Here is a 15,411-nt window from a genome sequence, read left to right on the forward strand (position 1 = left end):
TGTCTGACTGTCCTCAGGTTATACTGTTTTAATCATGCCCCATGTTCTTTTGTTTCCTGTTTTTTATTTCAGTAGAAGCATGAATAATGGCTACTTGTGTAATCCTGGGCAAATGACTTGGCTACTTTGTTCCGTGAAATGCGGGTAATTATACCTGCATGATAGTTGTTTGATGAGATTAAACTACATAATGCATGCAAAATGTTCATTACTCTTCCTTGTACATACTATAAGGGTAGCAGCTGGTGGCCGGGTGTGGTGGCTCATGCTTGTAATCCCAACACTTTGGGAGGCCGAGGCGGGTAGGTCACCTGAGGTCAGGAGTTCGAGACTAGCCTGACCAACATGGTGAAACCCCATCTCTACTAAAAATACAAAAAATTAGCCGGTGTGATGGCAGGCACCTGTAATCCCAGCTACTCGGGAGGCTGAGGCAGGAGAATCGCTTGAACCTGGGAGGCAGAGGTTGCAGTGAGCCAAGATCGCGCCATTGCACTCCAGTCTGGGGGCAAGAGCAAGACTTCATCTCAACAAAAAAAAAAAAAAAAAAAAAAAGATAATAGCTGTTATTTTGCTATTTCACTTTGCTATTGCTGCATGTAGTTTTTGCTAGCAGATTCTGTAAGTTAACAGGTTAAACTACCTTTTCTCTCTGATTGCCTCAGATTCTGTCCCATACTCCTCTCTTAGGTAAATCTGTGCTTAGAAAGGCAAGTTGGCATCAATGGTATCAGACTTTTCCCTATAGTGTTCACATACAAAATACATAAAAAGTATCATGACTTACCTTCAGTATTCCTATTATGCTTCAAATACGCATTTCTACTCATTTATAAAGAGCAATAACAAATTATTTCATTGCCTTTTTATAATTTCATTAAGGATCTTATTTTTGGCGCAAGGCTTATTCTTAAAAATTCTTATGAGCATGGTCTTCTCTATTATTCTTGATTTATCCATTTAAGTGCCTTTAATGCTCACAAAATCTGGTAGTAAATAACGTTTATTCATCTCATCATTATTAAGTGTTTACTATATACTAAGCACTGTACTGGAGATACTAATTGTAGTAAGATGTGCCTTCTATTTTCTTTCTTTTTGAGACGGAGTTTCACTCTTGTTGCCCAGGCTGCAGTGAAATGGCTCTATCTCAGCTCACCACAACCTCCACCTCCTGGGTTCAAGCAATTCTCCTGCCTCAGCCTCCCGAGTAGCTGGGATTACAGGCATGCGCCACCACCCAGCTAATTTTGTATTTTTAGGAGAGACGGGGTTTCTTCATGTTGGTCAGGCTGGTCTTGAACTCCCGACCTCAGGTGATCCGCCTGCCTCGGCCTCCCAAAGTGCTGGGATTACAGGCGTGAGCCACTGCGCCTGGTAAGCCTTCTATTTTCAAGAAGCTAATTGTCTACTGCAGATGTGATATTATCGCTGTTGTTCAAACTACTGGAGAGGAGTCATTTTTAGCTTACATTTCCACTCAAAAATGTTTTATTCAATGCACTGCTGAAACTTTCTATTTACATGGTCCCCAGTTTTCATACCTTCAGAAACTGAAGGCTATAGCAGAGTCATTAGAGAGTGTGGGCTTGGGATCCAGACTATGCAGGTTACAATCATGAGTCCACTCTTTCCTAACTGGGTGACCTTGGGCAGGTAACCCTTTTGTACTTCAGTTTCCTCTTCTGTTGTAAAGGTTAGGTGAGTCATTATATACCAAGTGCTTAGAACAGTGGTTGGCATACAGTAAACACTTACTAAATGTTAAACTATTACTAGTTTGTTCTCTAAGTTGGCAGAAACAATCTGATTTTGGGGTTCATTATTTTATAATTGCTATTAGTTCTTGTAGTATCTCAAAGACAGAAACTTCTGATGTTACTATGTAAATATATTAATGTTAAAAAATTGATTGACAGGAACTCCATCACCCAAGCTGGAGTGCAATGGCACGATCATAGCTCACTGTAACCTTGAACTTCTGGGCTCAAGTGATCCTCCCACCATGGCCTCCAGTGCTAGAGATGAATAAGACTATAAGGAAATGGACACCTTTGTGACTAAGTCTGTATTCTTGCCTTTAATGTATAATTTCCTAAAGTTTCATAGGCTGAAATATAGGTTTCTTTGATTTGGATAAATTTATATACATTTAAACTTATACCCTAGCTTTGTTTTTAAATCTCTGAAAACTGTTACATGATTGTAGTTTCTATTTAAGTTCATGAGAGTTATGGGCTGGGCACGGTGGCTCAAGCCTGTAATCCCAGCACTTTGGGAGGCCGAGACGGGCAGATCACGAGGTCAGGAGATTGAGACCATCCTGGCTAACACGGTGAAACCCCATCTCTACTAAAAAAATACAAAAAACTAGCCGAGCGAGGTGGTGGGTGCCTGTAGTCCCAGCTACTCGGGAGGCTGAGGCAGGAGAATGGCGTGAACCCGGGAGGCGGAGCTTGCAGTGAGCTGAGATCTGGCCACTGCACTCCAGCCTGGGCGACAGAGCAAGACTCCATCTCAAAAAAAAAAAAAAAAAAAAAGAGTTATGCAGGTACTTTAGGGTGCTTGCAGTGAGCTGAGATCCGGCCACTGCACTCCAGCCTGGGCGACAGAGCAAGACTCCGTCTCAAAAAAAAAAAAAAAAAAAAAAAAAGAGTTATGCAGGTACTTTAGGGTAAGAATCACTTCTGTCTACAAAAATTATGTTTCTCAGAATTATAATGATAATAAAGCTAAATAAGCAAAAGAAAATCTGACTTTTTAAATAAACATCTTTTAAAAACCATTTATATCCAAAGAGATATACAATTTTTTACTTACGGGAAGTTACTTCTTTAAAATTATCAAAAGGCAGACAATGACAGGAAGTTGATTCCAGCTTTACTTAAAATTTTAGTTTCAAATGAAATGAAATGTGACACTGACGCATATGAACACAACTGAAGACTGCAAACAACCTAATTCATTTTCCGAGTTTGCTCAAGCCTCCAGGCACCAGTCATATATCGAAGTCGTATAAAAAGTAGGTCTTTGCCCATTTGTAGCCAGCTCCAAAATGGAACTAATTTAGAACCTGCAATTTAAAAATAATTAAAAACAAATTAGCTGAAATAAACTCAGCAGAAAACATATAGTTTAAAGTCTACATGTTGTGAGCCTTTAGCACCTTAATTTTTTAAAAATCATAGACCAAAAAGTTAAACAATTTCAAAGCTGAAGTGAGTGGAGTGGTTTTCTCTAAAAACAATAACAGAAAATCTTGAAGTGAAATAAAACTTGAAAGGATCCAAACAGTGAAAATTTCATACGGCTCTACTATAGAAAGGAGGGACTGCCTATGGTGAGGGCTCTAGAAAAGTCTAATAAAAAACTACTCACTGAGTGCTCATTACTGAAAATAATTACATATGAAACAAGTAAAGATACAGCATAACAGATAAATATGATTATTTCTACATAAATCCAATCTTAATGATAAAAAATAAAGCCTATGATCAGACTTAAGATAATTTTGTCCAGACCTCTTTGTCTCAGGCTACACAAGAACACCAGCCTAATTAAATATCTGATCCATGCGTATCACAGCAGATTCTTTGTCTATTTGAGACAAGATCTTTCTCTGTCACCCAGGCAATCGTGCAGTGACACGATTATGGCTCACTGTAACCTTGTAACCTTGACCTTTTGGGTTCAAACTATCCAGTTATCCTACATCAGCCTCCCCAGTAGCTGGGAGTACCGAGGCACGCACCACACCTGCCTAATTTTACAATTTTTTTTTTTTATAGAGATGAGGTCTCACTATGTTGCTCAGGCTGGTCTCAAACTCCTAGGTTCAAGTGATCCTCCCACCTTGGGCTCCCAAAGTGCTGGGATTACAGGCATGAGTGACCGTGCCCGGCCACAGCAGATTCTTATAACCATTACTTATAGTATATACTTGCAGATAAAGAAGTATCAGGAGGAAGGTTTAACATTTCATTATCATTTTAATTATACTTTATATTTAAAGAAGACCTTTTTCACTGCTCTGAATTTATATAACAGCTTTCTTCTGAAAACATTACCACCAAAGCACTGTAGAGATATTGTTTATCAGGGCCAAATACTATCTTCATCCCACAAACGAGGAAGTTGAGGTACCTACAATTCATATTACAATACAACTATCTCTGTAATGCAAATAAGCAAATGACTAAATATAAAATGGACTTTTACTTTTCCCCACCTCATCTTCCCATAGAGTCTATGTTGGCCAAAGATCAACACAGATCAACAGAGTTGATCATGATACCCCTGAGTGATCCTTTTATCTGCTTCCCAATCCCCTTTGATTCTAGGCAGCAACTGTGGCGATGAGCTAAGATTTTGTAAACTCTGTTTGATTCAGCAAGACATAAAGAGGTTTGAATTCATTCTAGACCATAGAGTTTGTATACTCTCGAGACTGGTTCTTAATCTTTTTCTGTCCCTAAACATCTGAGGTTACAGAGCAATAATGGTTTACTACAACAAGGACTCTCACCAGAAGAGGTGGACTTTGAAAAAGTCTCCAGTGGATTATGTTAACTGCTCCCACACTGTGAGTTAATTTAGGTTCATTCTAAAGTAAGGAGAAAACTAGAATATGTTTAAAATTCTATACAGCCAGAGCTGTCTAAGCCTTTTTAAATAGGAATTATTAAGATTTATGATAGATTTCAAGTTATTACAGAGTTGGGATCTTTTTATTTTTGGATATATGTACAGATATAGTTTTAAAATGGCTCTGAATTGACTGTGGACATTTGGAGTAAAAACACTTTTATTTATTTATTTTTAATTTTTCAGATGGAGTTTCACTCTTGTTGCCCAGGCGGGAGTGCAATGGTGCGACCTTGGCTCACTGCAACCTTTGCTTCCCGGGTTCAAGCAATTCTCCTGCCTCAGACTCCTGAGTAGCTGGGATTACAGGCGCCTGCCACCATGCCCGGCCATTTTTTTGTAATTTTTGGTAGAGACAGGGCTTTACTATGTTGGCCAGGCTAGTCTGGAACTCCTGACCTCAGGTGATCCACCCACCTTGGTCTCCCAAACTGAGATTACAGGAATGAGGCATGGTGCCCGGCTGTAAAAAAAACTTTTATTTCTTATTTAGCTTTGCATAGTGGTTTGCAGGTACCTAATTAATATCCACCTAGTGATCGAAAAATATACAGGAAATGGTGATGCAAAAAACAAATTTATCTATCTCAAAAGACTATCAACCTTCTAACTTCAGATCACCATGACTTTGTCTATTGTAGGAAGTTTTATTGAAGTTTCTTAGACAAGGTAGTAGGCCTACTGAAGGTCCCATGAACAGACAAAATATATACAAGGCAGCAAGCCAGACGGAAGGTATTAATAGGTAATACACTCCTTGGACCCGGATCTTTGAGTCAAGACAGCTGAGAAGGGCTTGATGAGGGGAGCAAGGAAAACATTAAAGCCAGCTGACTTTACTAGACAACTGTATTGTCTGATATCTCTCGCTTTGTCTGACTCAAGACAGTCATACAATAAACAATATACTCACCTTCAATTTCTGTCCAGTTGACAGCAATTTCTGCTATTGGAATTTTAAAGCACTGTGCTATGTACAGTAGTTCTACATCAAATGCCCTAAAATAGAAAATATATTGATATTTATTTTTAAAGACAAATAGAACACAACTATATCTCTACCTTGGCATGTTTTAAAGAAGCTTACATGGCAGATATAAACCTTATACCATGAACCTGAAGATCACATTCACAGAAGGCAAATAATTCAAGGCTGAGTAGTTCAGAAGTTTCAAGTCAAATATGATAAATTTAGCATATCACTGCATAACACTGTATCTCTATCACAACTCAGAAACTCACAGAGGTAAAACTAGCCTCATGGGTTCCAAGAAAAAATTTAATCCTGGAAAATTTCAAGATTGATGGTTTTCAATCCTAACCTTAACTAGACTAGCTCAAGGTAAAGAACTGACATTTTCACCTGATTCAGAGATAAAACAAAACTCCGAGAGGCTCTAGTTGAGATTGTTTTGCATTACTTTAGAGTTGGTTGCCTATTTTCTTCTACCACCAGAGGATCAAGATTACTTTTCTAATACAGTGTACCCAGGGCCTGCCTTGTCTTTTCTGTTCCCCTTCCCTGTGGTGTCCTGGACAATATAATATTGGCAACTGTTGAAAGTAAAAAGCTACTTTGGACTAGTCTGAAATACTCTTTGGGTATAACTAATACATACATAGGAATCTGATATATTGTCTTACTTGTCCTAATTAGTGCCATTGCACTAATACTGTTAAAACCATTTCCAGTCTAAATCTCCAGTGCATCCTTCCTTCCACTTAGGAAAGGTCTTTCTTAAAGCCTCTTTTCAGTCAGTGCCTTGGTCAAACCTGCTTTCCTTAAAGGTTCTGAATCCTGACTCATAAGTCTTCCTGGATTCTGCTTACAAAATTTATCTGAACTAGTTGCTTCTCTCACTGGCATTAAAGCTCAGGAAGAAAAGCACCATTACCTGTTAAATCTTCTTCATCGTCACTTCTTAAACTGTCTAGAGCCCTTGACTGTTTTGTTTTCATCCATGCATGAGTCAGTCCCCACTTTCTAGGCTGCACAGAGCACAGTTCAAACTTCTAGGGTTTGGTTGTAAAATATTATTAATACAGACAAGAAAATGCCTAAAGTCCACTTATATTTGATTTCTCCAATCCCAGACAACTTGAATTTGGGAGATTTTTTTTTTTTTGGCCACAATACCATCATCATCCATTAGGGAAATAGTTTAAATTCCAAGTATTTGGATAATTCAATATGAAAACTATTTTTCAAAACAATGCTTTTTCTTATGCAAATAAAATATTTAGTTAAGATGATAAAATGATTTACAAAAGTGGGTTGTAGTTTAAAACTTTCGTCACCTAGAATTGTGATACTCATGAAAAAAGAAATAATTTCAATATTAAGCCTGGTGCTTAATGCTTAACTTTCCTTTTAACACGAAAACAAAATATTAGCTAGTGGGCTGAGTTAGTTCTAATGATACTTTTGATAACCTGAATCAGATTATTATATATTATTTCTAAGGATATCAGTATATAGCTAGTGACTTACTAAATACACAAAACAATTAGTAAAAAAGAGTGGGGTGGTTAATTGAAATCACTTTATATTAAAAAAAAAAAAAAATCCTAGACCAAAAGGGTTTTTTGGTTTTATTTTAAACAGGGTCTTACTCTGTCACCCAGGCTGGAATGCAGTGGCGCAATCAGGGCTTACTGCAGCCTCGACCTCCCCAGGCTCAGGTGACCCTCCCACCTTTGCCTCCCGAACATCTGGGCGCACAGGCCCAGATATTCCTTAATAGTCCTACAATTTTATCTTCTCTCTTCCAGTTTTCTTCTTTTGAGATTTCCTCAATTTTATTATCTAGCCCTCTTTTTGAATTTTCATCTCTGTGCCACCATGCCCGGCTAATTTTTGTATTTTTTGTGGAGAAGGGGTTTCATTACGTATCCCAGGTCTTGAATTCCTGGGCTCAAATGATCCACCTGGGTTGGCCTCCCAAAGTCCTGAGATTACAGGCTTGAGCCACTGTGCTCGACCCAAAATTAAATTATGTCTTTCTCCCCTCTCAAACATTTTAGAAGACATGAAGATATTTATTACACATACAAAAAAAATGCAGTTCATATCACCATATTGTAAGTGTCCACTCTGTTACCTAAGCAAACATTTTAACTAAAATACCAAGTACTTCTATACAGAACCTTACATTATTAGAGGGAAACAGTATAAGAGTTATTCTCCAACTAAGATGCCTCATTTGTTTATGCAAATATGGGTTGGGCTGAGCCACTGTGTTTTCTTTTCTTACTCAGTTCCTGGTACAGCTGTTATCTCACTAACAGATTCCTAAAGGACAAAAAGTATGCTAAGACCCTGTCAAACCCAGCAGATGGACATGAACCCCACTGCTGCCTCCTGCAGCCCTACCAAAATTAAAACAACAATATGGAAAAAACATGTAAGAACAAAGATGGGAGGAGATGATAATAATAACAAAAAAAAAAAAACCTTGGAAGTTGTAAGGAACATGGACAAGAGCGGAGGGAGAAGGGTGCCACAGAGCACCCCAGAGGCTCAGGCACTGAAGGCCCAAATGATGTCTTCAGGTGAAGACACAGGTGGGGCTGCAAGTTGGACTCACTGAACATCTAAGATTTTCCTTCCCCTCATGCCTTTTCTCCATTGGTTTTGTGAATACTACAGCCAGGCTCACAGCTCCTAGGCAGGATACTGAAGGACTCCACTTTCATGAAAATGACCTGTCCAAAAGACAATGACAGTTGGGACTTTCTCACACGTGGCTCTGCTGGTTTAACCTGTAGTGAAATTTATCAGTCAGAGGCTCTGCGCACGGATACAGCTTCTATGGAGTGTTTTAGTGCCATACTATAGACACGTGAAGAATGAGTCATAAAAAGAAACATAAAAAATCAGAGGCAACAGAAACAATGCAGGTAAAGAAAATGACAAAGTTTTAAATAAGATATTCAGAAGAGGGAAAGGAATTATTCCACCCTGGAGACATGGGATTAGTCAAGTGCCTTCCCTCTAATTCCCCATCCTTAGACACATCCTGGGAAGGGCCCTACCCAGTCATTTTATCTACCCCAGCCGCGGTTAAAGTGGCTGGAGTGGAGTCTTGGATACATCACACTCGAGTCAAACCCTGGATACTGCCAAAGAACCTGAAAATCCAGGAGACAACACTAGCTATTCCTGTGAACCTCTAGAGGATCTGCACCTGCTCTTTAAGCAACAACCGTGAGGAAAGTAACTAGAATGGTAGCTCCCCAATCCCCATGGCCCCCCCTTGCCATATTTTTTTTTACTGTTCTCTTACTCCCTTTCACTCTCACTGCACCTCCTCCATGCCGCTGTACTACCAGTAGCTCCCCTTACCAAAAGCTTCTGTGGAGAATGCAGCTTCCCGGAAATATGGATGCCCCAATGTATAGGAGTTTTTCTAAAGGAAACCCCACTTTCACCGCCCACACCCATATGCCCCTGCACTTCAGGCCATACATTTCAATCCCTGTATCTTTAACCTCCTTGTTAAGTTTGTCTCTTCCAGAGTCGAAGCTGTAAAACTACAAATGGTTCTTCAAATGGAGCCCCAGATGCAGTCCATGACTAAGATCTATCTACCATGGACCCCTGGACCGACCTGCTAGCCCATGCTCCATTGTTGATGACATCGAAGGCACCCCTCCAGAGGAAATCTCAACTGCGCGACCCCTACTACGCCCCAATTCAGCAGGAAGCAGTTAGAGCAGTCGTCTCCCCAACAGCACTTGGGTTTTCCTGTTGAGAGCGGGGACTGAGAGATAGGACTAGCTGGATTTCCCAGGCTGACTAAGAATTCCTAAGCCTAGCTGGGAAAGGTGAGCACACCTACCTTTAAACACGGGGCTTGAAACTCAGCTCACACCCAACCAGTTAGTAAAGAGGGCTCACTAAAATACAAATTAGGCTAAAGCAGGAGGTAAAGAAACAGTCAAATCATATATCGCCTGAGAGCACAGGGGGAGGGACAGTGATCGGGATATAAACCCAGGCATTTGAGCAGGGAGCGGCAGCCCCTTTGGGTCCCCTCCCATTGTATGGGAGCTCTGTTTTCACTCTAGTAAATCTTGCAACTGCAAAAAAAAAAAAAAAAAAAGAAATATTATTCAGCCTTAAAAAACAAATTCTGTCATTTGTGACATGGATGGAATTGGAGAATATTATGCTAAGTTACGCTAAGTGAAATAAGCATCAGATCCAGAAAGACAAATGTTGCATATCCTCTGGAATCTAAAGCCATCAAATTCATAGAAGCAGAGAGTAGAATGGTAGAATGGTGATTTCCTGAGGCTGGGTGGGGAGATGGGGAGATGATGGTCAAAGGGTACAAAGCCTCAGACAGGGGGAATAAGAGTTTTTTTGGAGATCTATTATATAATGTAGTGATTATAGTTAATAATAATGTGTTGTACACTTCAAAATTGCTAAGATAGTAAATTTCAAATGTTCCCACCACAAAAAAATGGATGTACATTAATTAGCTTGATTTAATTATGCCACATTGTATTCACAAATCATAACATCACTTTGTATCCTATAAACATATGCAACTATAATTTGTCAATTTACAAAAAAATAGAAGGATCTACTCAGTACTCAACAAAAAGGATGAAAAAGAACTACGTTAAGGCCTAGAATTATAATATTTCAAAACACTGTAGAGAAAAAGCTTCCAAAAGGGGGTGGAAACAACACGCGAAGAGTCAAAATTCAGAATTGGACTCCTTCACAGAAGCATGGAGTGCCAAAGACAATACAGGAATGTTTCCAGAATTCTGAGGAAAAATTTCCATTTTAAATACTTATAATCCTTTCTCTACCTAACTATAAAACAAATATGAGGGTAGAATCAATTTTTTTTTCACATGCAAGGAATCAAAAAGTTTCTCATATTTTTAGAAAGTTAATAGGGGAATGTGCTCTACTAAAATAGGGGTATAAATAAGGAAATGGAGATAGAGGATGGAGCAAGCTATATCACGGGCCAGAGAGCAAGCCGAAAGACAGGAGCTGACTGAGATGTCTCCAATGAAAATGAAGAAATGCAGAATCTGTGTTTAAACACAGTGAGGGATAATTATACTCTTGAGAGCCTGAACATGAGTAAGTAACAGATCTATAGTACTCAAGCAAACAAAAACCCCAAACATTTATTACCTTCAGGAAAACAAAAAGTAGTACAAGAAAGGTAATATAATCATGCTGCACTCAAATGTGAATTATCTTCACACAGCTATGACAATCAATACTGACAATAAATAATTATTTAAAAACTATATTTGGAGTTTATGTGTGGAGGGTATACAGAACTTGAAGAGAATTTTAGTTCTTAGCATCTATTTCCTATTTTGGAAATTAATATCTAAAACTGAACAATTGAGAAATAGCTATGCAGATCCATTATTCTGAACATAAATGCAAATACCACAAAGAAATAGCAAAAAACAGCTGAAAGTGGCCACAGCTATGGAGTGGAAATTGGGGCAAGGAATTACTATTCTAAGCCTATAACTATTTAATATATAAAATTATAACACACTGATTAAAAAGTATTCATTGAAGCAAAGTTCATTTCAAAGAAAAACACATATATGTATTATTATTGAGACAGGGTCTCGTTCTGTCACCCAGGCTGGAGTGCAGTGGTGCAATCAAGTGCTCACTGCAGCCTTGACCTCAGGGCTCAGGCTATCCTCCTGCCTCAGCCTCCTGGATAGCTGGGATTATGGGCATGTGCCACCACACCTAGCTAATAATTTTTTTCTTTTTTTTCAGACGGAGTCTTGCCTGCAATCTCCACTTCCCAGGTTCAAGTGATTCTTCTGCCTCAGGGCCCTGAGTAGCTAGGATTTCAGGTGTCCACCACCGTGCCCAGTTAATTTTTGTATTTTTTTTTATAGTGATGGGGGTCTGCCATGTTGCCCAGGCTTGTCTTGAACTCCTGGGCTCAAATGATCTGCCCATCTCACCTTCCCAAAGTGCTAGGATTACAGGTGTGAACCACTACACCTGGCTCAAGTATTTTAACTTCCATAAATGGAAAGAATTTAGGTGAAGTACGGCTCTGAAGATGAAGCTATATACACAGTTGGTTTTCCATATCCATGGGTTCCACGTTCGCAAATTCAACCAATCATGGATTGAAAATATTGAAAAATAAACAGTAAAAAACCACAATAAAAAATAATACAAATAAAATATATAAGCTGAGTGCAGTGGCTCATGCCTGTAATCTCAGCACTTTGGGAGGCTGAGGTGGGAGGATCACATGAGCTCAGGATTTTGAGACCAGCCTGGCAATGTGGCAAACTCTATCTCTACAAAAAAAATACACAAATTAGCTGGGCATGGTGGCATGCACCTATAGTCCCAGCTACTCGGGAGGCTGAGGTGGGAGGATTGCCTCAGGCCAGAAGGCAGAGGCTGCAGTGAGCCGTGTTCACTCCAGCCTGAGTGACATGAGACCCTGTCTCCAAAACACTAACAACAAAAAACAAACATACAGTACAACTATTTACATAGCACTTACCTCGTATGAGGTATAAATAACCTAGAGATGATTTAAAGTATATGAGAGGATATGTGTAGATTGTACGCAAAGACTACACCATTTTATAGCAAAGACTTGAGCATCTGGACAGATTTTGGTATCTGTGGGTGATGGTCCTAGAAGTAATTCACTGTGGATACCAAGGGACAACTGTGTGTGTGTGTGTATATATATATATATATGTATCTGAATTTGAAGGCCAAATTTACATAAAACTTTGTAATCTATTTTTATATTTAACGTACCCATTTTATTTATATTAATATTTGAATATATATACTTAACATACCTATACTCAACTCTGCAGTTCTGAATCCAAAGAGACACTGAGAGTGTTTTTTTGAGACAGAGTCTCACTCTGTCACCCAGACTGGAGTGCAGTGGTGTGATCTCGGCTCACTGCAACCTCTGCCTCCTGGGTTCAAGCAATTCTCCTGCCTCAGCCTCCCAAGTAGCTGGGATTACAGGCACCTGCCACCATGCTTGGCTAATTTTTAAAAACTTATTTTTAGTAGAGACGAGGTTTCAACATTTTGGCCAGGCTGGTCTTGAACTCCTGACCTCAAGTGATCCACCCGCCTCGGCCTCCCAAAGTGCTGGGATTACAGGCGTGAGCCACCGTGCCCAGCCAATACCGAGAGTCTTAACTTTAGGTATACTCCTTCACAGATTTCTAATACCTAGAAACTATTTGATTCCAGTTTCTTGAAAATTCTGAGAAAAATTTCAATGAATCCTTTAGAAAAAATAGTCAAATGTCAAAGGTGACATTTGGAAATAAGGCACAGATGTACAACTTGGTTTCTGTAACTTATATTGTTCTTAAGTCTTGATTTAAAGTGCAGGAACAGAGACGTTTAAATAAAAACCACTGATGACATATTATTGTGGTGAAGGGTATACTGCTTATTAAGCTGATACATGTATACTTGGTGGTTCTCCTTTAGAGGCACCAAATAAACATAATGTACCCTAAAGAAAAATGTGAGCAGTTAAAATTTTAAGTGATTTTTTAAAGAGATTTTTTTAAGATTTAAAATTTTAAGAAAATTCCCCCCCCCCCCCAAAAAAAAAAGAAAAAAAAAAACAACAAAAAAAACAGACAGGTTTCACCACATTGCCCATGCTGGTCTCAAATTCCTGGACTCAAGCAATCCACCTGCCTCAGCCTCCCAAAGTGCTAGGATTACCAGTGTGAGCCACCATGCCCAGCCATTAAGTGAGGTCAATCTTATGTCAATTAACACCAAAATAAATAAGGCTTGCACGTAACATTAACACTAAAAAAAGAAAAAAAAAAACCCCAATAATGTTCTTTAACTTAACCCCACAAGAACTGCTGTCTAATACAATAGCCCCTTGGCACATGAGGATACTAAGCACTTGAAATGTGGCCAGTCTGAATTGAGCTGTGCTGTAAATTTGACTATATAGTACAAAGAAAATAATGTAAAATATTTCAACTTTTTTCATACAGATTGCATGGTGATATGACAATATCTTGGAAATATATTGGATAACAAGTAAATCTTATCGGTGGCTTTTTACTTTTTTTAAGAGACAGGATTTCACCCTGTTGCCCAGGATAAAGTACAGTGGTGCAATCATAGCTCACTGCAGCCTAAACTTCTGGGCTTATGAGATCCTCCTGCCTCAGTCTCCCGAGTGGCTGGGACTACAGGCACACACACCACCACGCCCAGCTAATTAAAATTTTTTTTTTTTCGAGAGACAGCGTCTTGCTATGTTTTCCAGGGTAGTCTTGAACTCCCGGCCTCAACTGGTCCTCCCACTTTGGCCTCCCAAAGAATTGGGATTACAGGCATGAGTCATCTTTTTACTTTTTAAATGTGGCTAATAGAAAATTTGAAATTACATATATGCCTTGCCTCTGTCTCATTTCTATTAAACAATGCTGCCCTAGAATAATCCTGACAGGGAAGCTTCATGATTTTTAAGTTATCAATCCTAACCTTTTATATATTTCAACAAAAACGAAAGATCCTCAACAATGAAAAACAGTATTCTCAATTTCTAAATTCTTCCTTTCAAACTACAAAGAACCTGCATCTCTGACCCTCATCCTGGAGGCAACAGCTGACTGAAAAATAGCTAATGCAGACAGAGGGCTTTACTTCTAGAGTTGTTTCTTAAATTAGATTTTCTGATTTCGGAGTCTGTTAACTATCAGTTTATTTTATTTTTCAACATAATAAAAACACATATCTAAATTTGGCACTAAGGTACACTACTTAAAATGTTTTAATCTAGGAAAAAAAGATTTAAAAAAGTCTGAATGATAATTCTGAAAGTACATTTTTAAAAGTAATATTTTGGGGGTTATATGGCATATATTTCTAGGAAGACAACAGGTCTTTGAAAACAGATGCACAAAAGTTGTAGAGTATAAAAATGGAGACATGCTGGCATAATCATGCAGATATACAACATGAAGAGGATTCACAAAGAACCCATGACTAAGTATTAGTTCTTTCAACAGTATTTACTGGGTACCTACCATGTGCCAGGCATGTTAATAGATAGCAGGATATACTAATAAGTAAAATTAAATGTGACTCTTGCTCTCATGGAGAAAGATTATGCTTTAATTGAGGAAAAGAAACATTAAGTAATTACACAAATGTAAGAAAAAACTACAAATGTAATAGGTGCTATGAAACCAGCACATGGTACTGCAACAGGGTATAATTAGGGGCACCTGAGCTAATTATATTCTATTTAGAGACTGAGGGCAGGCTACCCTAAGGAAGATCTGAAGGAGAAGGTGAGAAGGGGCTTGGTTAGAAAAGAGTCCGCATGTGGAGGAGACACAGGTGGGGCCAGATTAAAGACCATGGGAAGCCCATGAAGAATTATAAGCAGAAGAGGTGCATATGATTGATCACACTTAAGTTTGCGAAGACCTTGTGGGCTACAGCATGGTGGTCTGGAGAAGGATGGTGTTCTGGATGGTGGTGGTGGAGATGGAGAGAAATGGGGGAACATAAAAGCTAAATCAACAGGCCCTGTCATGGATTGGATATATGCATATGGAGAATGTCAGGGCTGGTGTCAGGGTTTTAGCTTCTGTACGGCAGCGCTAGCCACCTGTATCTCCAGTATATTTCAAAAGAGAGTCAGAAGTATCAAATGCTGCTGATGGGTTAAGTGTGACAGGTGATCATTTACCATGACCACTGGCTTCAAT

At 39.0% G+C, this 15,411-nt stretch overlaps 1 protein-coding gene and 3 long non-coding RNA genes across 6 annotated transcripts in view; 1 reads left to right on the forward strand and 3 right to left on the reverse strand.

Annotated features, from left to right (window-relative positions):
- LOC144336288 (uncharacterized) overlaps positions 1-2,549 on the reverse strand; it is a 20,578-nt gene extending 18,029 nt beyond the window's left edge. Inside the window, exon 1 of the long non-coding RNA XR_013407918.1 lies at positions 1,375-2,549. This is a non-coding gene — a long non-coding RNA (uncharacterized LOC144336288). The remainder of the gene's footprint in view (positions 1-1,374) is intronic.
- On the forward strand, positions 516-8,888 carry LOC144336290 (uncharacterized). Its single transcript, XR_013407920.1, has 2 exons — positions 516-1,210; positions 7,321-8,888. It is a non-coding gene; the product is annotated as an uncharacterized LOC144336290 (long non-coding RNA).
- The window catches only part of ALG5 (ALG5 dolichyl-phosphate beta-glucosyltransferase), a 50,874-nt gene continuing 38,248 nt past the window's right edge, over positions 2,786-15,411 (reverse strand). For 2 of the 3 annotated variants that reach the window (XM_015120883.3, XM_077973560.1), the window contains exons 8-9: positions 5,558-5,643; positions 2,864-3,073 (exon numbers count right to left, since the gene is read on the reverse strand). In XM_015120883.3, the coding sequence (XP_014976369.1) occupies positions 2,958-3,073; positions 5,558-5,643 (202 nt within the window). In that variant the 3' untranslated portion in view covers positions 2,864-2,957. 3 annotated transcript variants of the gene reach the window in all.
- Positions 8,400-10,311, reverse strand: LOC144336289 (uncharacterized). Its single transcript, XR_013407919.1, has 2 exons — positions 8,851-10,311; positions 8,400-8,663 (listed from the first exon to the last, which is right to left on the reverse strand). It is a non-coding gene; the product is annotated as an uncharacterized LOC144336289 (long non-coding RNA).

Source organism: Macaca mulatta, chromosome 17 (genome assembly GCF_049350105.2).
Source record: "Macaca mulatta isolate MMU2019108-1 chromosome 17, T2T-MMU8v2.0, whole genome shotgun sequence".
In the NCBI taxonomy this organism is placed as follows: domain Eukaryota; kingdom Metazoa; phylum Chordata; class Mammalia; order Primates; family Cercopithecidae; genus Macaca; species Macaca mulatta.